Source organism: Quercus suber, unplaced genomic scaffold (genome assembly GCF_002906115.3).
Source record: "Quercus suber isolate HL8 unplaced genomic scaffold, Cork oak 2.0 scaffold_138, whole genome shotgun sequence".
NCBI classification, from domain to species: domain Eukaryota; kingdom Viridiplantae; phylum Streptophyta; class Magnoliopsida; order Fagales; family Fagaceae; genus Quercus; species Quercus suber.
The window spans coordinates 1252352-1274045 of record NW_027069600.1 but is presented as its reverse complement, the minus strand read 5'-3'; the positions used below and the strand labels follow the sequence as shown (position 1 = coordinate 1274045).

Here is a 21694-nt window from a genome sequence, read left to right as displayed (position 1 = left end):
TTTTTAAGGACTTTAATTCGTCGCTGATCACTCTTTACCATCAAAATCGCTCGAATCCTGATGAGGTCCAAGTCTAGTGAATGTGTTGGTTTGAAAGAGTCTCTCTCTCTCTTTTTTTTTTTTTTTTTGGGAGAAACAAACAAACTGCTAAACACACACATTTAATTACACTCTCTTACCAAACTCAAAACACATTATTAACCCAAAGTACTACTAAAAAAACCCTCTGTTTGAAAAAGTCTTTGGATGGTCCTAAATATAGACCTTTGTCATTATAAAAGGGAAGAGAAAAACATTTGTCGTGATCATTTTTCTTGGACAGTTTTAGGTTTCACTAATCAAAACAAGTCAAAAAGGTTCACTAATCAAAGGTCTTCCTTTCAGCCCAATTTTTCTTAACCAGGACAAAGAAGTGGACCAAAGAAAAAAAAAAAAAAAAATCCTCAGACACTTTAAAATATGAGAAAGTCTACCGACATACAAAATTAAAAAAAAAAAAAAATTTGACACTTGCTTACGGGACAAATTGTTAGTAGTAGGTATAAAATTGATATGGTGACTCAGATGAGAATCAATACAAGCTTGCTACATCAAGTATTAAAAATATTGTCATTTTTTTTTTGTGTGTATGTAACATTGTTTATATATTAAACATTATCGAGAATAATACTACAAACATAAATTCTTTTATAATATTTTTACAAAGGGAAATGCTAACTTAAAAAAAGTTTTTATAAAAAATGAAAAAAAAAGTAATTAATATTTTGACAGTTTTTTTCATTTCCTATAAAAGTGGTATTAAAATTTTTCTAAAATGAATTATTAACCAGTACTCTAAGGTCACTCGTTAGCATTCGAGTACCCTTAGGGCACTGGTTAATAATTAATTTTAGAAAAGTTTTGATAACATTTTTATGAAAAATGAAAAAAGTTGTCAAAATATTAATTATCATTTTTTTATTTTTCATAATTTTTTTTTAAAAATAGATTATTAACTAGTATCCTAAAGGTACTCGTTAGCATTTTTTTTTGTTAATATAGCAAATTTTTATTAGTCCTAATTTTTACTTAGCAATAACATTTAGCATTTTGTAAAATAATTTTTGCTTAAACATTTAGAACTTATACTTTCAGTTCTCTCATTAATATATATATCCCCCCTACAAATACCGCCACCTCGCTCTTCAAAAATCAACTCCCCCCCACCCCCTGTGCAACCTTCTCTCTCTCTCTCTCTCTCATGGAAAACCGATTCAAGCTACGAATCTCTCGGATGTTTCGAGCCTCATTTGGCTCGTGCCGGTCCCGAAACATCTCCGACGCAGTGGAAAAAGCTGTCTTTGTTCCACAAAACCACCAAAGTTTCCATATGCTCGAGCCTTTGTCCCCAAAACCTCGACCCATCCCTTCCATTTGCAGACCAAAACCGTGTCAAACCCCTGAAACCATTAACCAAAGCTGCATAATCCAAGCGAAAGACTTACTTCCAAGAAGAAAAATCTCTGAGCCTTATTCGCCTTTCGGTTATTTTAACCCTGATGGACGAACCTGCCCTCCTGCTTCACCAATCTCGCCCTTGAACCCTTTCTACCATTTCAAACAGATGAAGAAAGGTTCAGATAGGAATACGAGTAAGAATAAGAAGAAAAAGAAGAAGACCCAGATGAAAAACAAGCAAGGAGAACTCTTTCCCATTAGCTCTTCTTCTCAAGATATGAGTTTTGGTGCTTGGTCGTGGTATAGTAGCGAAGAAGAAGAGGAAGAGGAAAGAGAGGACGAGACTGACACTCTTTTCTCTTCCAAGTCTCTCTCTTCTGATTCATCCGAGTCTCGACGACGTCGTTCTCGTCGGAAAAGGCACGCAGCTCGGCGGAAAAGGTCAGGGACTTTGAGTTCTGAAATCGGTCCAATACCATTGAAAGGGAAAGTGAAAGATAGCTTTGCTGTGGTGAAGAAGTCCAGTGATCCGTACAACGATTTCAGGCTATCAATGGTGGAAATGATAGTTGAAAAGCAGATATTTGCAGCTAAAGATTTGGAACAGTTATTGCAGTGTTTTCTATCACTGAATTCGTACCATCATCATAAGGTCATTGTGGAGGTCTTCATGGAGATTTGGGAAGCTTTGTTTTGTAATTGGTCTTGAAGAAAACTGTCTTTGTTTTCGACGTTTGTTTATGTTTTTAAGGAAAAATAGTTAGCGCTCTAACTTTAATTAACTACTAGTATATAATGGATATCCTCCATTTTCTCCAAATCTTCTAGTACTGCTTGTGTTGATTCTTTTCTGTTTTCTATGTGAATCTGTTTTTGTTTTAATGTGGGAAATGTTACAGTAAAGTGGGATTTCCTTGTTTTTTTTTCCAGGGTTTGTTTTTCTGTGTCTTTTGATTCCACAGTGAAAGAACTGTGTTTGAAAAGATTGAGAAGAAGAAAGATAACAAGTTGAACAGTTGTTTATGCTCTTGAAAAAATCAAAATTTGGAGGTAGTTTCTTTGTTGTTTTGAAAAAGATTGTTCGAGGGAAAAAGTATGACAAAAAAGTCTTGGATGTTTCCTAAACTTTTAGATACGGTTTAGACTTTTCAACCTGAAGCTTGAAAAGATGGAGATGGGAACGGTTGTTTGATTGATTTGAAAGTTGAACGTTTTAGAAACATAAAAAAGTTTAAAATGTATTCTTCTATGTTGGACTTGGAGGTTTTTTAAATTCCTTTTCCCACAATTATACCAATACAGTAGAAGATTATTCACTCATTTTCTTAAAGTGCCCGAGAAATACAAGGAACCTTTCTCTCATTGAAAAAGGTAGAGAAATTAATTTAAGTGAAGTAAACAAACACCACTTCCATATCATGACTATCTAAATAGAACAAACATCACTTCTATGAATAAACTATAATAGAAAAGGAAACTATTTTAACCATCAAAAAAAGAAAAGAAAAAAAGGAAACTATTTAATGCTAATTGGAAGACAAGGATATTCAATTTAATCTAAATTATATCCACTAGCTCCACATATTATGCCAGAAATTGAGAAAAATTTGACCCTCACATTTATATTATCTTAGCACATACAAGGCCACAAAAACTTCATTAGGTACTCATGGAAAGGAAATTTAGGAAAGAGAAACGATTCCTCAAATGATTTGGCTATTAATTGGCACGATGCCTATGGACAAAAATGCCAATTAAAAAATTCGTCTAAATTTTTGATATATGTAAGAGACAATATATCATGAAGTGTTAGGTACATCAATTTTTGTTGTGTTATTAACCATTTCCATTTAATAATGCAGTCCGTTTGTTTTCATTATATGGATTATGGGAAAAAGAAGCAACACAAACACACCCACCACCCCAGCATCGAACAGAGTTTTGTTTTTGACATTTTGTAGCATTATGTCCTATTGTCCTCGCAACGTTTATTTTCAAATTACAATCACAAGAAAGTTCGAGGCCCTTAATAAAATATAAATAAACAAACAAATGTTGACGATTCAGTGGACAATAGCTTTGAGGCACCAATAAGATAATATATATGAGCTGCATATATGGTATATATCTTGTTTTAAATATTATTTATGTTTTAAGAGTTTTGAAGCTTAATCGGTCTAGAGTCAAATTTTCAATCTCCAATTATCTATCAAATAGAAAATGCTGGACAGTACCCACCAACCAAAAATGCTTCTGAAACTGAAACGTCATATGCATGAAAAGTCCATTTCAAACGAAGGATGGTGGAAAAAAAAATGACATGAAAGAGAAGACACAACGGAATGAGAAAATATGGGGGGATGATAGTTTACAGAAAGAATATGAGCCAAAACCTTTTCTATTCGTGGGGGACCATGCCAGCCTGAACGTGAAAGCTGTGTTACAATATTACATATGAGAAAGAGATGGAGAGAGAGAGAAACATTCATTTGGATCTCTCTCCCTCTCCTTCCCTTCTATGATATATTGGTTGAAGCTAGCATTGCACTTTCTGTAACAATCTAGGACGTCCCTTTTGAATAATTAATGAGTAGGATGATCATGACAACTTATGGAGCACATTTTTTGAAGGTATTGCCGAAATGGGATAGAAATTAAAGAATGTCTGATTATGGCAGTGCTGTCCATTGGGTTTGACAAACACACAAAAGGGGAAAACTGGTCCAAGCACATTGCATTGGGCTACTGTGTTGTTATAATTTTGGTTTTTGCGTTCATCTTTTCTCTGGTGAGCGAGACACCTTAAAAATATCAGTATAGGACTGGACGACTTTTGATGGATCCTCCTTTCACGCATTGATCGAGTTGCCCAACCCAAACCTAAGTTGGCCATCCTTAACTTTAATATCCATTAATGCGAGGATTTTTATCAGGTTGGCTTGGGCTGCACAGTGATTTGTCATTTTAGGCCTCAGCTAATTTCGGATAAGGTGAAAGCAGTTACTAGGGCACGGCCCCCCAACTACAACACAAGAGTGAACAAACGTGTAGTCACAATCCTGCTTATTAATACGAAGACAAAATTATAATAGGTCATCCGGTTATATTAATGGGTGTTTTTAAGATAATTATTAATAAATTATTTTTAAAAAGTTTTATTATAATTTTTACTGGAAATATAAAAAATTGTAAAAAAAATTAGTTGTTTTTTTGTTTTTTTTTTCCTTATAAAAAATTTCTAAAAATATTTTATAAATTAATGTCTTTAGGGTATTTGTTAACTTTTCTCAATTATAATTTACACTAATTTTGATTTTATTTCTTAAAGTTGGATTCAGGCTCTAACATTAAATATTACATATCGATCATGTGGATTTAAGCATTTTCATCCATACGCCATTATGAGATGTCCATTAAGTGCCACTGTAACTCACAAAATTACCCAAAATTATAATTTAGTGAAAATAGTATTTGACTTGGCTTTGACAGATTCAAAACGATGTAGTTCTGAATGAAAAATCGATATTATTTTGAGTTTGTTGGTATTTGACGGACTTCTTTTTGTGTATTTATAAAGAGACTCAAAACTCAAATGATAACTAATATTAGGGGTATGGATTCTAAATTTTGAAACATTAGAGGACATAATCAAAATTACCTCAAACTGTAAGAGGCAAAATTACAATTTAGTCCAATATAAAGCATAAACTTATCACATTTCACATGTAATGCAAATCGCACTATATAATCATAATCATGACAAGTTTTGTTTCCATGAGGATGAAAAGTACCACTAATTCCTAAAAAATAGTGAATGTGGGCTATAGGAAGTTGAGCACTCGGTTTGTTTAGCCGAAGAAAGCCACCGTCAAAATCAATCCAGTTCCTAAGAGATTGGGCCTAAAAAAAGCTACCCCAACACAATCCAACACTATTCAGAACCTAAAAACTGACCTACATTTGCGTTGGGCCTCACTGGCAAGCAAAACATCAAAAGTCATGGAGGTTAAGGTGTAGTGTAGTCTTAAGCTTGATGTGTCGAGTCAGAGCCGTGAGAGCTCCGGCTAGGTCACACTCACCCTTAAGTCTTAAGTCTTATCCCTCTGAAGTGGACTGATTCCAACCCTGGGATGCGTGGCCTTTTGCCAATGACAAATAATTGTCTGCACAATGGAACTGTCTCAATCGGTTAGAACTAGCTGGTCTTTAGTCCTCATCAGCTGAGTCACTTTGTTCAATACACTCGAGCCGACAACAACTGCACGTGTATAATTAGTCTATTAGGTTTACTTTTGTACTCCGAGCTGTAATGGCGGCAGTACCTAAAAGCTTGTGACTAGTTTTAGCTAAGAGAAAAGAAAAAGAAAACAGAACTGACTCTATAGCTAAAGGTTAGATTATTTTAATGATATAAACACTAAGTAATTATTGGTGAAACTTATTTTTTGAGCGATTCATATTGAAAAACTAGTCTATTCATAGTTTGATATAGCAGCCTGTACGTGTAGATGCAATCCAAGTGGATCAAGAAGTGTTTTTTGTGTTGGAAATTTGGGGACGAGCCAGCTGCGTTGAATCTTTTGGTAATATCTGATTAGTAAAAGCATCTAAATTTGGATACTTCTGTAGTAATTCTAGTATGGACAAACTAGGATCAGGAAAAGATCAATGCATATTGGATTGGATATACTCTATAGTCAAAAAAAAAGAAAAAAAGGAAGTCCAAGGTCAAGACATTTGAAATTTGGGTGCCAGCTGGGCAACTATATATGAAGACGATTATATGATTTCAAATTCAACCTCCAGCTGTGAATGGGGCGGTGCCCATGAGTTAGATAAAATAAGAGCCTGTTTGGTTCTAGTCAAAAATGGTGTATTTTGTATTTGAGTTAGATAAAATAAGAGGCTGTTTGGTGTATTTTGTATTTGAGTTAGATAAAATAAGAGGCTGTTTGGTTCAAGTCAAAAATGGTGTATTTTGTTTTTGTTTTTGTTTTTTTTTTCAATGCAAAAAATGGTATATTTTGCTTTCACTTTCAGTTTTAACATGATACATCATTATAAAATTGGTTTTGCTTTGTACTCTAAACATAGTTTTCATTTTCAATATATAAAAAAAGCAGGGTTGAGTATAGAAAATGATATCTCAAAAAATGAGAGAATTCATCACATAGTAAATATTTGATAGTTAACAAATATAAAGCTAAATAAAGCTTTACGCAATTTAAAATTAGTTGTCATTCATTGTAATTGTATAGTGAAATATAATTTTAAATAATATGAAACATTGTATATTTCTCAATTCAATAATCTAAAATATGAAATGAACTTTCCTCATTTTAAATTTTATCATATTTATCAAGAAAAAGAAAAAAGAAATGAACCCTCCTCATATTGAGGCTAACAAAGGTACAAGAATTCAAGGCCCCCAAGGCATCTAATTGTGCAACTCTAATTGTCTGGAAATTAAATGTACGTGCCATGGACACGGTTGCACCTAGTAGTTCAGAGCGGCTAATTGTCCTTAAGTTGGACTTCAAAGATGAGAACTACTAAACCCTATAAAACTCCTTATCCACCAACCCAATTTATGTTTTTAATATAGATTTCTTGTAGAGCATTTGCAATTGATTGTGTGCTTGTATTAATGCTAAAGAAACTTAGAGTATGCTTGGTAACTGTTTTTTTTTTTTCCTCTTATTTTCTGTTTTCAAAAATAATTTTTATGTTTGAGACTAAAAAACTTGTTTGACAACCTAAAATGGATAGAAAATCAGAACTGTTTTCAAAACTCAATTTGTGAAATAAACTGAAAACATGCAAAAGACTGTTTTCAGTTTCTAATTTTTAAAAGTCAATAAAAAAAAGTATTTAATTTAATGAATTTGTCTCATTTAATGAGTTAGTATTAGAGTTCAAATCCTAGTAACAACATATTTTAGTATTTTTATTTTTATTTTCTTCAAAAAACTATCTTTTTAATTTTAACTAACCAAACAAGTTTTTGATTTCAAAAATACAAAAAAAAAAAAACTTTTATATTTCCAAAAGCAAGTTTTTGAAAATAGAAAATAAAAACTGTTATCAAACATAAGCTTATTCTTTGCAAGGAGCCATTAAGTTCACAAATAACAAACATTTACTCCAACTATAATATGACCTAAATAAAAAATAAAATTTATTATCCAGAAAAATGGCATAAATTACCAAATCATGTTTAGCTAATGATTAGGGTTTTTTTTTTTTTTTTTTTTTTTTTTTTCACCTCAGAAAGTTTAAAAAATGAATATTGGTTGAGTGATATGAATTCTTTGCCGTACTGCAAGAATTACATATTTGAAAGGCCTAAATGATTTTGTTGCTGGGTAGTATTAAATTAACCCAAATCAAGAAGTTATGATCTCTGACTTGGTAGGTTAAAATAATCATATGAAAACCTTTTCATTTTCCCTTTTTTTTTTTTTTTTTTTTTTTTTATCTTGATGGTGGCTTACTTTTTAATTGTAAAAGGCACCAATATGCTGCTGGTGGACTGGGTGTGAACGACAACATTTTGGTATTTTTTTTCTGTGTCGATATCATACAACTTTTAAAAAGGAATTAGACATAATGATGTCTTGTAGAACAAGAGGCAATGAAGAAGAGAATCCTAATATTTCCTTGTTATTTTGTGATGATACTAAGCAGACGAAATCCATTTAATTTGTGTGGATCATGATGATTATGGACTCAGTGGAACGCATAACCATAGTCATGGATGGATTTTGCACAATTATACATAGACCGGTGTTAGAGGTGCTGGGACTGGGAGTTAGGTAAAATGTGGAGTTTTTTCTATTTTACAAATACTATTTGAATGCTCTTAGTGACTGTAGCAATAGCCAAATGGGCTATGACCCATATCTCAAATTTCTTTTATTTTTATTTATTTTTTTGCTTTGATAATTACATAGTTAGTTTGAGATTAAATTCTATAAGGATCTGATGTGAAATCCATGTTTTATACTCTCTAATCCTAACATGATACATCATCTTATCACATATTAAAGGATAAGCACAGTCACACACAGTGAGTTCTAAAACCCATTTGAAAATCTAATCAAATTGGAAGTTTATTGAGATGTTATTATGTGTGATAGGATGTATTAAATTTTAATTTAAGTAAAAAGATGATATGAAAATTTCTTATTGAATGGTGTATAACATGAGTTTTACATTCCATCCTTACTAAATTCAGACTCAATGAGTTTAGTCTTTCAACCTACTTATGTATAAATTTAAACAAGTGGTGGGTTTCCTTTAGTTCAATTAGTAAAATTTTTTATTAAACTTGAATAAATGACATGGGTATGAATCTTGTTTACATTAAAAATTAATTAGTATCTTAACTTGATAATAAATAACAGCGGTAATTAAACAAATCTCATAACTATATGGTATCAAAGAAAAACATTGAAGTGCATTTGTACGTGTTAAAAAAAAAAAAAAAAAAAGTACTAAAACCTGGAGGCTTTAGTGAGTTTAAGTTAAAGTATTGTTTCTAGAGCAATACTTTTGTTCAATTTGTGGAGGTTTTAATTTAATTTTTGTAATAGACCAATAGGGCAAGTCCAGGCATTCCATGATCAACGGGATAGTTATGCTACGTGGTGCTGAACCCAAGACGTGATATTCAACAGGAAATCAAATCAATGATCTAGAGCGCAAAGAAAAGAAAAGTAAAAAAAGAAGATTATTAAGCTGTTTTAAATCAATCAGAAGAACCTTCTAACTTCAAATGACAATGCCAGCTTGAGAAAATAAATGAACAAACAAAAAAGTTGATTTCATAATCGAACTTTCACAGTTTCACTGCATGGCGGTTCTGAATTGTGTTGAAAAAGTAAAAATTGACATACCCTAATTAATAATGATATACATATGGAGACGTATAAATATAGTTTATAATTAATATGGTTAAGAAGCAAAGCCAACGAATGAGATGAAGAAGCCGGTAGAGAGTGAAAGAAAGGCTCAATTCAACAACTACGCTACCCGCTCCTTTCATTCTCCTAAAAGGGGCTACACACCAACTCCACCATCAAAAGTAAAAGCAACGAAACTCTCTTATTAATTATAATGAAAAACTCACACGCTTTGATTCCTTCATTTCCATTAGAGTTGGTGGGGACCCGATGGGAAGCAAAGAAGAAAACACAGAGACAAGAAAGGAGCGCATGAAGACAAAGAGCAAAATAAAGTGAGACCCAAAAGAGAGAGAGAGAGAGAGAGAGAGAGAAATAAAGGGTTTCCATTTTCTTTAGAAAGTTAAACAACCTTCAATGGCTCCTCCTCATTTCTTATCTGTATAAAGAAACCTTCACTGAGATCACCACCAACAACAAGCCAAAAAAAGAGAGGGAGAGAGAGAGACATCTCTGTATCTTTCCTTAGCAGAGAATAAAGAAAGAGCAACGAATCTCATTACTTAACATACAATATTATTTGCAACAATGCTGCTTAGAAGCTCCATTTCCAACACCAAGAAGTTCTTCCAAAAAACCTTACAAAGCTTCAAGTCTTTGTTTTCCGCTGGTGGCTACGAAAAGATTCCCCAAACCCCTTCTCATTCCTTAGCTAATTACACAGCCAGCTCAGATAAGAATAATGTCCAACCTAGTTACAAAGAGCTAGAAAAATTCTACTCCGACTTCACCGACCAATGGGAGTTGGATAAAGACAAGGCAAAGAAGGGAAGCAAGAAGAAAACTATGCCATTCCCAACTAAACAAGAAAATGAGGTTTACAATGGCAGCTTCATGAAGTTTTCACAGGCGAGCTCGGTGAAGAAGAATCAGATAGAAAGGAAAGAAGATCAGTATTATCATAATCATGATGATGATGATGTGAAGATGAAAAGCATAGTACCCCACGGAAGGAAAAGACAAGAAGATACTTGTTTTAAAGGTACGAGAGAAGGAAGGATTTGTTTGGTGGCACAAAAGCTAAGGGAGTTGGAGATGCTGGATATGAGCAATGTGGACCATCTCTTGGACATAGAGGAGGTTCTTCATTACTATTCTCGCCTCACTTGCCCGGCCTACCTTGACATTGTTGACAGGTTTTTCATGGACATTTATGCTGAATTCTTCAATGCTGCCCCAACATTAGCGCCAGCAAGCACCATCAATTCCAGGCTGAGGCCACGATCACTAAGGTCGTAGACTTCTCTCTTTTGGAGAAATTTGGATAGTTAGTGAAGGAAAAGGCAAAGAGGCCTTAATGCCATTCTTTCTTTTGCTTGTGAACCCATTTTTTATTTTATTTTTGCAGTCTGTCTTCTTGATCTTTTCGCTTTGTTTTTTAGATTTGTGCCCGTTGTTTATAATTAATTGGGAGTTTCTAAATAATTGTACATTATTAATTTAATTTCCTTTCTATGATTGATGCATTTACATTCAACTAATTCGGGGGTTTTAATTTCTTTTCACCTTTCTTGTAAAATAGGTAGCCCATCTAGAATACAACTCCATGGAGTTGGAAACGACGGAACACCGTGGCAATTTTGTTTGTACCCTGCTGCAACACCTTATATCTTTTATCTTGATTCTTGAATTTTGTTTCATCGTATGTTTCAAACTTGGCTCGAGTCTAGTGCTCCACTCTTAAGTAATTCCGTACTTATAATATATATATCTTTATTGTAGCGACAAGTTAATTGTGTTTTACAAATTAGTACTTGAAAACTCTGTGTAAGCATACACATAAGTTGACCATTTATCAAGAAAAAAATGCGATGAATGAGAACCAACTCTGGCCTTTAATCAACTTCCAAAGTGCACTTCTTCCAGCCATATAACAAAACAAGGGACGGAACATGAACATCCAGCCACTCTCCTCTTATTCCTTTTAATTTTTGAAAAATCCAAATATGTTGGTGCTTTTCATAGCCATACAAACTAAAAGATTCAACTAATAGTTCAAAGATAATGATATAATATATATATATAAAAAAAAAAATGATAGAAGCAATAATGATACTCTTTGCTTGTGTCTAAAATTTCAACTCAAATGTAGGCAGCCCTGTTTCTCCCAAAAAAAAAAAAAAAAAATCTAGGCAGTCCATATATAAATTTAGACCTAATCAGAAAATACAGGACAAAGCCCAAACTCTCCATACAAACAAAATCCATCACTCCAATTCCTTAATTTAAATGTAAAATTCAAATAGAAAAAGCCCAACGAATCCACACTTAAACAAAACATACCCATACAAAAATATAAGGGGCCCAAAACCCACCAGCCAATACTTAACACAAAATTCTGAAAACCATCAGACTAACAAAATTACAAAAATGCTACTAGACTAACGCAAAAGCCACAAACTTTCTCTGAAGTATATTTTGACCCCAAATTTTTTTTCAACATTACATTTGCCCCCAAAACTTTTCTAAATTACATTTTGACCCCAAAAATTCACTAAACTACATATTGTGCCTAAATCTTTTTTAAAATTACATTTATCCTAAAAAAAATTTCAAAATTATATTTTGACTCGTAAAAAATTTCCAAATCCCTAAAACCTTTGTAAAATCATATTTTGACCCCAAAATTTTTTCTTTCTAAAATGATGTTTTGATTCTAAAACTTTTATGAAATTACTCTACCTCTATAATTTCCAAAATTTGTGTTTTAACCCCTAATCTTTCAGAGATTACACAAAAGCTATTGACATCATAGAAATCACTATTTCAACCCTACATGTCATCAAAATAACTCAAATGAACACAAGATTAGTAAAAATTGTAAAAAATAAAGTTGGTATTCCTCAAGAATTTGATTATGATATTCTTTGTTGTCTTTTTGCATGAGCAAAATGCTTTAGGAGAATAAATTGCAAAATTGACCTTGTTGTGTTATATTATGAAGTGAAGTTAGCTTTATTTAATCCGAAATGCAATATACTTTTCTAAAATTATATGATTGAACCATGTATACTTTCAAAAATAGTTTCAGATTAAACTTTTACAAAACCTCAAATGCCAAATGTATGAGTTGTGAGTTGAATAGTGAGTCATAGTTATGTATTCAAGACAAGGTATTATCAAAAGATGGGCGTAGTGGTGTGCCTAATACCTTTCCCACATGTAATCGATCTTACTAGTTTGTGTCATTTGGTTTTGGATATCCTATTGTTTTCTTAGCTTGGGAGTCTTTAGGATCTTTCTTATCTAAATTAGGAAATAAAATCAATTAAACCCAAGTGACCAACCACATTTTAAAAATACTAATGATTGGTGACTCCTTTAAAATGAATAATAGATAAAAAGGCACACTCATACACACATATCACTCAAGTGTCATACATAAGTCACACAGATCTACATGCGTCGCCAAGACTCCAAAGTCATGGGGGTCGGCCTAAAAAAAATCCAGTGTTGACAAGTAATATAATAGTGTTAGGTAACCACCATGATGACTCACTCTTGTTATCTGACATTGACATTAGAAATCTGACGATAACTATGTCCATTCAGATGACACATTAGTAGGGTTGTGCAGAAATCTAAATAACCTACCAACCCACTCGACCCGAACCATCCCGACCCAATCCATGTGGGTGTATTAAGTGAGGTGGATTAGTTTAGGTGGGTTAGATAGATAATTTAGCTGGTTAGATTGAATAGCAGGTTAAGATATTTCTAACCTACTACAACTCAACTTGCTCGCCTACACACACACACACACGCACACTTTGTCATGTTGCAAAACTCTCCCTCAATTATTCACCTACTTTATTTTTCTCATCTCTTTTGCATTCTTTTTATTATTATTTTTTATTTTTACATTTCTCTTTCTTAATAAATTCCAGCAACTCTCTCAAAGATTTTGTTATTATTCTTACTCTTCTTACTCTATGTACACGTCTAATTTCAGATTCTGAAATGTTTTCCTTTTTAGAGTGATATGTTTTTTAGTCATTCTAATAAAAAAATAATGTAGTATTTGTAATTATATTTAATAAAAATTTCATTTTTTATTTTCTTTTCTTATTTGAGAGAGCAAAAAATTATCTAATTTTGAAATAAATTCATATAGCCAATTGAATTTGTCAACCCGCCCAACTCGCTCAATCTACCGAGTTGAAACTATTAAGATTTTAATTGACATGCTGTTTTCATAGATTGGTGGGTTGGTGGTGGATTGGAATTTTCCCAGCTTGCCATTGGCGGGTTGATTAAAAATATTGCCCTCCACCTGCCCAATCCGACCCATGCACATCCCTACACATTAGTGTTTAGCTTATTGTACAAGCTAAATTGTTGGGGGGGGGGGGGGGGGTTTTTTTATCTTAAGGAAGAAATTACAACTTTTAAAACTTTAGGGAAGAAATTGAAAAATTGTGCAAACTTTAAGTATAATTTGTGGTGTTTACCCTCTTGAAGAAGGAATTGGTTGGAACTATGGATTAAGAGAAGGTTACGTATAAGATGTCTTCTAATCATATATTATTTGTGAAAAATAAATGCTATGAGATTATCTTATGTAACACTAACAGATGCTAATGAGCATGAGATATAAAAAATAAAGTACTCCCATATTATCTACGTTTACTTTTATGTTAATTTGTAATTAATTTGAATTATTTTTGTTTTATAGGTAATTTATAGGTAATTGAGAATTTATAAGCTAGTGGGCATTATTTAACGCATAAGGATGAACTCTAACTCAAGTGAGCTGAACCCAATTCAGAGTCAAAGACCTACAAGATGTGGATAAGCCTAATCAATTAAGGAAATAAGAAGCCAATTGGAGAAAAAAAAGTCAATAAATGTTAAAATTCGGAAGAGAGATGCTACGTTTACAACAATTTTACAACAAATCACAGGTAGTTAGTTGTTATTTGTTCAAATTTGAAATTAACACTAAGATTATTTTTTTTGCCCCAACAATAACAACTAGTAACAATTTGCCACTTAGAATTTGTTGTAAAAATGTTGTAGACATATCATTTCTTAATTCGGAATCAATTTTTTTTTTTTTGCATACATCTTAGTATTTTAGGCATAACTCTTAGCTCAAATATCGGATTGTGGTGATTCAATTTGGGCTGGAAATACTGAAAGAGCTACAACTTTGTAGTTTACAGCAAGCCTATATTCTCACTTATACTATGCCAAATTCACCCCGGAACATGGGCCTGAAAATCTAATGAATTTCCCAGTCTGAAGTTTCTTATTTGGTTTAGGGTTTCTCTGCAATGGTTAGTGATATAAAAGAGGCTGGGGTTGTACATTAAAGAAGCTTGAAAAGAAGAAAAGTAAGAGAAGGGAGAGGCATAGGAGCAGTAGGCATCCGCATGGGCTGCCACAGAGCCATGACAGCACAATGACTTCTCACCTTTGGTCTATTTTTATTTATTTGTTTAGTTTAATATTTAGTTTTTTTTTTTTTTTTTTTGTGTTTTCTTTCAATGATCATGTGTACCTAAATTTTTAATTGCGGTTAAGGATGAAACCTTGTTAATGATTATCTGTATAATTTATGAGATTTGATTTTTCTCACAGGGATTGTTCTTTAATGATTTAATCTTCCTTGCTTCATATCAATCGACAAAGATGGTATTCTGAATATGAATAGTTTAATCATGTTTTTCTCATGATTTAGAGTGATCTTAATCAATTGAATGCTTAGTTTATTATTTCTTGATTTTAAAGTTGGATATCTCTTGTGATTTGTTTATTAATAGATAAAATTGATGATTTAATTTTATATTTAGGAAGAGAATAAGAGCATGATTTAGATTTTAAATTAGAGATTTTAATGAGAATATCTTCCATCATAAAAGATTGAATTTTAGATTATCAAGTACTAGTTTGAGAAAAATTAATGATCATAAATATATATGCTAATATGAATTAACAAGGTAGATTCCAAAACCTTAATTATTTTCTCTTAACTGCTTACATCTCTTTACTGTTTTTATTTTTTATTTTTTATTTTTTATTATTAACTCTTTGCTTAGATGAATTATCTAGTTTTAGTTAATTTCAAAATAATCAATTTTTATTGAATTAGATTAGGATTTATTTAGTTAACGTTTTGCTAATTTTCTTACATTCATACAAGTCCTTGGGATTTGAACTCACATTTATGAAATTATATTTCAGTATGGTTCATGAGCTTGCGAGTATTTATAAATTTCACAAAGGCCATTTGTACAATTTTTATTATGTGCATCACACAATTCCAAATGTTAACAAATGAATGTGATTGAGGTGATGGTGTTTAAATATGACTGTTTTCTAATTGGTTTTTAGTATGGTTCATTCAGCTCATTACGGATGAATAGATGATTATTTATTTATATTTTTAATTATAAGGCTTTTTGTTTAGAGAGTTTCACAACTTATGATTGTTTGCTTCGGATAATAGTTTTTTATTATCAGACCAAGACATTATTTGGTTTTTAGTGTAGGCGAAGATTGAATCTTAGATATCTTATTCAATTATTAAAAATTTTACCAATTGAGCTAACTGAAACTCACTAATATGACTTATTTAATAGTGATATAACTTGTTAAAATTAATTATTAATTCAAAATTCATATAAATGGTGATTTGTTCTTCACGTGTTAAGATAAAGGAAACTATGTCCATTATGTATTCTTCAAGGAAGTCAAAAGTGACACCAATTGCAAACAAGACAAGGAAGTTAATGCCACATTGTTGTGATCTTACTCCCATTGTCGCTAAAAGGAAGAGGAATCCACGGCCCGTACGTTGTAAATATAGGGTAATGGCTCATGGCGGGGCTTAACGAAGTAAGTTTAGAATGTGAAAAAACTATAGGAGTAACCGAGTAATGGGAAATGTTATAAATTGATAGATTTGCCAACGTACTGTATGCGATATTAACAATATAGATAAGTTGTGTGCCAGAAACATATATATGTACAGTAAGAGAATGTGAATGTGCATGGAATTGTTGTGGATCCCACCATTCCTTACAAATCAAACTAAAAGTCAATTTGGACTGGATCCAAGTGATACGGAAACCAAAATGTTTGAGGGAGGATCTTCATCTTTCTTGGACTTAATTAGCCCTCACTTTTAACTTTGAAGCCAAGAGCAGATTCCCAAGTATCCGTTGAGAGATTCCAAGATTTAGACCAATGCCACTAGAAAAGTTGGGAGTCTTTTCTTTCTTTAGGCAATCATTCAAACTCTGTCGACATGTTCTCTTCCATTCAAAGGGAGAGAGAAGGAGCTACCTTTAATATGTTGTCTCTCTCAATGGTCAACCCTCTTGCTACAGGGGTTGAAGGAATATCTGTTGGAGATGTTGCTTTAATTTTCAACTCCACTTCGCCTTCAATGATGAAACTAGGGAAAACGAAGAAAAAAGGTTACTCTCATTCATCACTTTTCTATTGTAACTATCAAATTTATATAAAATAAAAAAAAGTTCTGTGTAGAGAAAATATATTATTCTTATGAGATGCAACGTTATATATAGAAGATTAATTATGAAAGACTCTAATTGCTTTGGTTGTTAATCTAGGCAGTTGCAGTGAAAATATGCCTAGATTACTTAAGTGTGGTACAATTTCAAGTCTTGAACGAACTTTTTTCTACAAGAATGAAAAAAGTTTTAAATATGAAAATCTTCTATTCTATTCTCTTTATTCCACTTTATAGTTCACAAATTTTTTCCCTTATTTTGTTAGGAAAATAAAAAAGATTCAGGGCATACAAATATAAAATAGAACATAAATAATAGGATAAAAACACTTTATTTAGAATTTTGTTATAATGATTTCAATATCTTTCCTTAAACATTCTCAAAACCCTTACTTGTTTCCAATATAGAATCAAAGAAATCACTAAACCATCCCATCACGCTAACCCCTTCAGGTTTTTTTAAAGGGAGAATATTCATCCATTGTGCCTGTAGCTCAATTCTTTCATGTGCGTAATGTTTACTGATGATAATGATTGCATGCTCAGAGAGAGAGAGAGAGAGAGAACGCCAGTGCCTCTTCAATGCCGCCCCTTCACTTTGTTACGCGTGATGTGGAGTGGCGAATGGTCTAATGATTGAAGAAGGCAATATGAGAGTGGTGTGGTCCTATATATTCAAGAAGCCTTTTCCCTCTCAACATTCCTTTCTTATAAACGCTCTTCCCATCCATCCTAATGCTTCTGACGACTTGTCATGTTCTTAATTCTTATTCACACGCTCGCGCGCCTGCATGTCTTGCCCTTTTCAACTACGTAATAAAGTAGTAGATCCATTTTCGTCTACATTAAGCAAAAAACTCTTTCGGTTTTGGACCTCGTGCCAAGAAGATTAGGTAAAAAATGGCATAGGATTAGATTTACAGTTAACAAAATACGGTCAGTTTAATCAAGCCCCTCTAGACCAAGTGAGCCAATTGTTGTTGCCACGCTAGTGAATGCAACACCATAGGAATTGTGAACAATTAATTATTGAAGTTAACACGTTTGGAACTTTTGCATCCAAACATTCTTTAAAAGTGTGCTACTCTTTGACTTTGTATATATTGTTGTCGATTCCTTTTGATATCTTTTGATATAGGGTCTTGTTTGGTGATTAAACTTTTAGCCCATTTATTATTAGTTTAGTTTTAGTTTTATTATTTTATTATTATTAAGTTTTTGGGTTTTGTTGTTCTTAGGCTAAACTTGTTTGAGCTTTATAGCCATTTGTTGTTGTTAGGGCTTCTGTTGGAAGTCCATTTTTTTTTTAAATTAATTAATTATTTATTTATTTCAAGCTACTTGTTTTAATTAGTGTGAGTTTGGATAGCACTGAATGCATGTTTCATTGCCTTTGACATTTTTTTGGGGTCCCACGACACTGTTCATGGGACCACCAAACTTAGCAAAATGTGCATACACATGCATTTTTGGTCACATAACACTATTCACACATTTAAAAATTATTTTGCTACAGTGTTTTTAGCAGTAAGTTTTTAGTTTTTAGCAAATAAGTGGTATTCAAACAAACCCTTAGTGTTGGGAAATTTAAACTCCGATTGGTAGAATTAATCAATTTTAAAATCAAGTTGTTAATTAGATTTATTATGAATAGTCTTTAGTTAAACAAAACAATATCAATATCATGCACAGTGGAATAGTAAATAAGACAAAATATGATTACCCAAGAAAACTAATTAAACAAATTAGTTTCACATTAAAAAACTTGGAGAGAAACCTTCTCAAAAATCAATTCACTACAGTAAAAAGAAATTTAAGATCTAGTAAAAATTTTTTTTCCCTAAACTCTTCAATCTTAGTAGATGAACTTATAGTAGAAACGTTTTACTACATCAGAACCTTTGAACTCTGAACTCTTTAATATATGAATGATTTCACAAATGATGCACTTGTAATCACAACCAGAACCTACGATTGACTCTAAGAACTTCATAAAGGTTTTCTTCACAGCATCAATTCTATGGTGGTTGCTATGTCTTCAGCTTCTTCACCAAACAAACTTTAGATTTACTTTGAAATTCTTTGATATGGTGAAATTGAGAGAACTTGGTTACAAAAACCATATTCACAAAAATAGTGTTTTTCTCTCTAAAAATCCCTTGAATTGATGGATTGTAATGTCCTTTAAATACCAGTGCAAATGGATCTCGAATTGGGCTTTAAACGGACAAGTTATGGGTTTTTCACGTTGCTTATTTTTGCTAAAATGCAAAACTCAATAGATTGAGATGTATTGAGAAGGTATCGAAACAACTGTTAAGAGGTATCAAGGCACATGCTAAAAAATGCATTTTTCTTAAGCAGACTTTGTGTCTTCAACTTGATCTTTAATTATAACTTTAAAACATATAAAAACTCAATAAAAGAACATAATTTGACATGGTTTGACATTACCAAAACACATGGATCTTACAATCTCCCTCTTTGATTGTCAATTTGTGACAAAACCTCAAATACAAAAGTAAGCCCAATACAATTCTAGCTTGATTACAAAGAATTAACCCATAATTAAATAAACTAGCCTATCTAAAAATAACCATTCTCGAGAAATTATAGCATGAACTAAGATTGACTGTCTTGATTGGTTCCATACCTATCTTTCCTTATAGCACTTAACAAACATGTTATTTGCACTATGTGGGAAAAAAAATGATAGATAATAAACAAGTAAAGCTGAAGAATAAGTATACTTATAAAAAAATGTGCACGAAACCCCAAAGTACATAATGCTCCCCCCCTAAGCAAATAAAACACATTTCCCTCTTATAAAAACATGTATTGCTCCCCCTAACATGTAGAATCTCTAAATACCAATTTTCTCCCCCTTTTTGTCATGATTGACATAGGGCACAAAAAGCTATATACCTTCACCAAGGAAACATAAAGCAGATCAAAGGGGCATAAAGAATTCATAGAAAAACATGAATAGAATGAAAACAAGCACTATAGATACTGTTTGTTTATTTAGACTTTTGTAAACTTAGATTGTTTAACCTAACTAATTATCCAAGTTGTTACATTGGTTTATTATGCAAATCTAGGTTAAACAATGACAATCATATCACATAAAGTAGAATAGTAAAGAAGATAAGTGATATGATGACTTAGAAAAACCAATGAAACTGCCTAGTTTCAAGGTAAAAAATTTAGGGAGGATTTAACCTAAACAATCCACAAGGCAACAAGTTCACTAAATAGAATGGAAGAGTTTACAATAGATTTTCCCCTAAATCTAATGCTACCTCTTGTGGTACTTACTCACGTGACTGTGGATACAAGGGGGGAGTCGCCTCCTAGTTTTTGCAATGGTCTAGGAACCATATATATAGCTGTGGGCGCAAGGGAAAAAGTGTTGAAGTCATCACCTAGTTATATGGTCTAGGAACTATGAATATAGCGTCCTTTCGAGGAATGACCTTTGATCTTACTACCAGAGTATAGGTTCGGAGTTTAGGTACGCTCTTGGAAAGGTGTAGGCATCCAAGATCGCCCAACCCTAAGGTTGGTCTCCCATCATTGTGTCTTACGTCCTAACCTTATTAAAAACATGTTTAACACTTGTACCTATACTCACACACACACTAGCATACATCTAAGCATACAATCATGTCATCATTCATCCCAAAACACATACCTATCTACCTTTAAACAAAAGAGAGCCAAACACAAACGAAACCCTGGCATTCATCTAACATCTGAAAATCCTATCATACATCTAAAACAAAGCAGGAACTTAAACATGACAGCAAGGCATTAAATTATTACAAACCCTAATCAAACGTCAAAGTGTGTTCCATCATATCATCAAAGTAAAACCCTAATACAAATGCATGGACATTGCTAATGTATGACTTGCCCTTTACTTACCTCTCTGTAGCATAACACCTATGGCATCAATGCATGAGCTGATGGAAATTAGAGATGAACGCAACGGAAAAATAAGTTTAAAACGGATCTACATCATTCGATATTGATAACATGCACAAAGTAAATTTCAGAATTAGAGAACAAGTGAGCGTACCTTGAAGCGGTGAATTTCAAAAACTGAAGATTGAAGCACTTAGGAATACTTTTGATCTTCACTCCAATTCCACTAACGCCCAAGAAGTGTGGTCTCTCAATTGGTTACAAAAGGATGATTGGAGAGTGACATACACTCACTTCCACCATTACAATGTTGTTTTTTCACACACAAAAAATTCTGTACGTTTTTACCTTTTATATCTAACCAATTATCTAATTGAGCTGACTACTTGGGCCTTTCCAATTGGGCTTAAGTGTGTGGCTTGGAGTGGGACCAAAAGGGACCAATAAGACACTAGCTCCAATGGGCCTTAGGTTTTTTTGTCAACTCTTGATAAGTCCAAAGTTACCATTAACTATATTTAATACCACTATATAAATATAGTTGCACTCTAGGCCTTACCTATAATTATATCCCATGACTTTATTATACATGTAACCCCTTCATAAAATATTCGTAATAATACAAAGTCATTAATGTAGACTACCACTTTGTAAATTACTATATCTTAATCCTTGAGTACCCGGTTTAATCTTTTAATGTTATTCATTATATATTTATGAAATCCAATTCCATAAATATATACTTTAGTCTTACTAAAGTGGTTAGGCCTAACTCTTTGAATAACAAACTCATTAAACTTATCTCAAGGGAATACTTTATATCTCCGTTAAGAGACTATGAATTCCATCTTGAGAATACATGTTCCATCAACACTAAATGTGGCTG

The 21694-nt window shown here is 32.5% G+C and overlaps 2 protein-coding genes across 2 annotated transcripts; both read left to right on the top strand.

Annotated features, from left to right (window-relative positions):
• The first annotated feature begins 1163 nt into the window (after positions 1–1163).
• LOC112040838 (transcription repressor OFP8) lies at positions 1164–2257 on the top strand. Its single transcript, XM_024073767.2, has one exon. The coding sequence runs from the start codon at positions 1241–1243 to the stop codon at positions 2144–2146; it is 906 nt and encodes a 301-aa protein (XP_023929535.2). The 5' UTR covers positions 1164–1240; the 3' UTR covers positions 2147–2257.
• Positions 2258–9422: 7165 nt separating this feature from the next.
• Positions 9423–11065, top strand: LOC136068879 (uncharacterized). Its single transcript, XM_065776682.1, has 2 exons — positions 9423–10633; positions 10924–11065. The coding sequence occupies exons 1-2, from the start codon at positions 9930–9932 to the stop codon at positions 10925–10927; spliced, it is 708 nt and encodes a 235-aa protein (XP_065632754.1). The 5' UTR covers positions 9423–9929; the 3' UTR covers positions 10928–11065.
• Positions 11066–21694: the final 10629 nt, after the last annotated feature.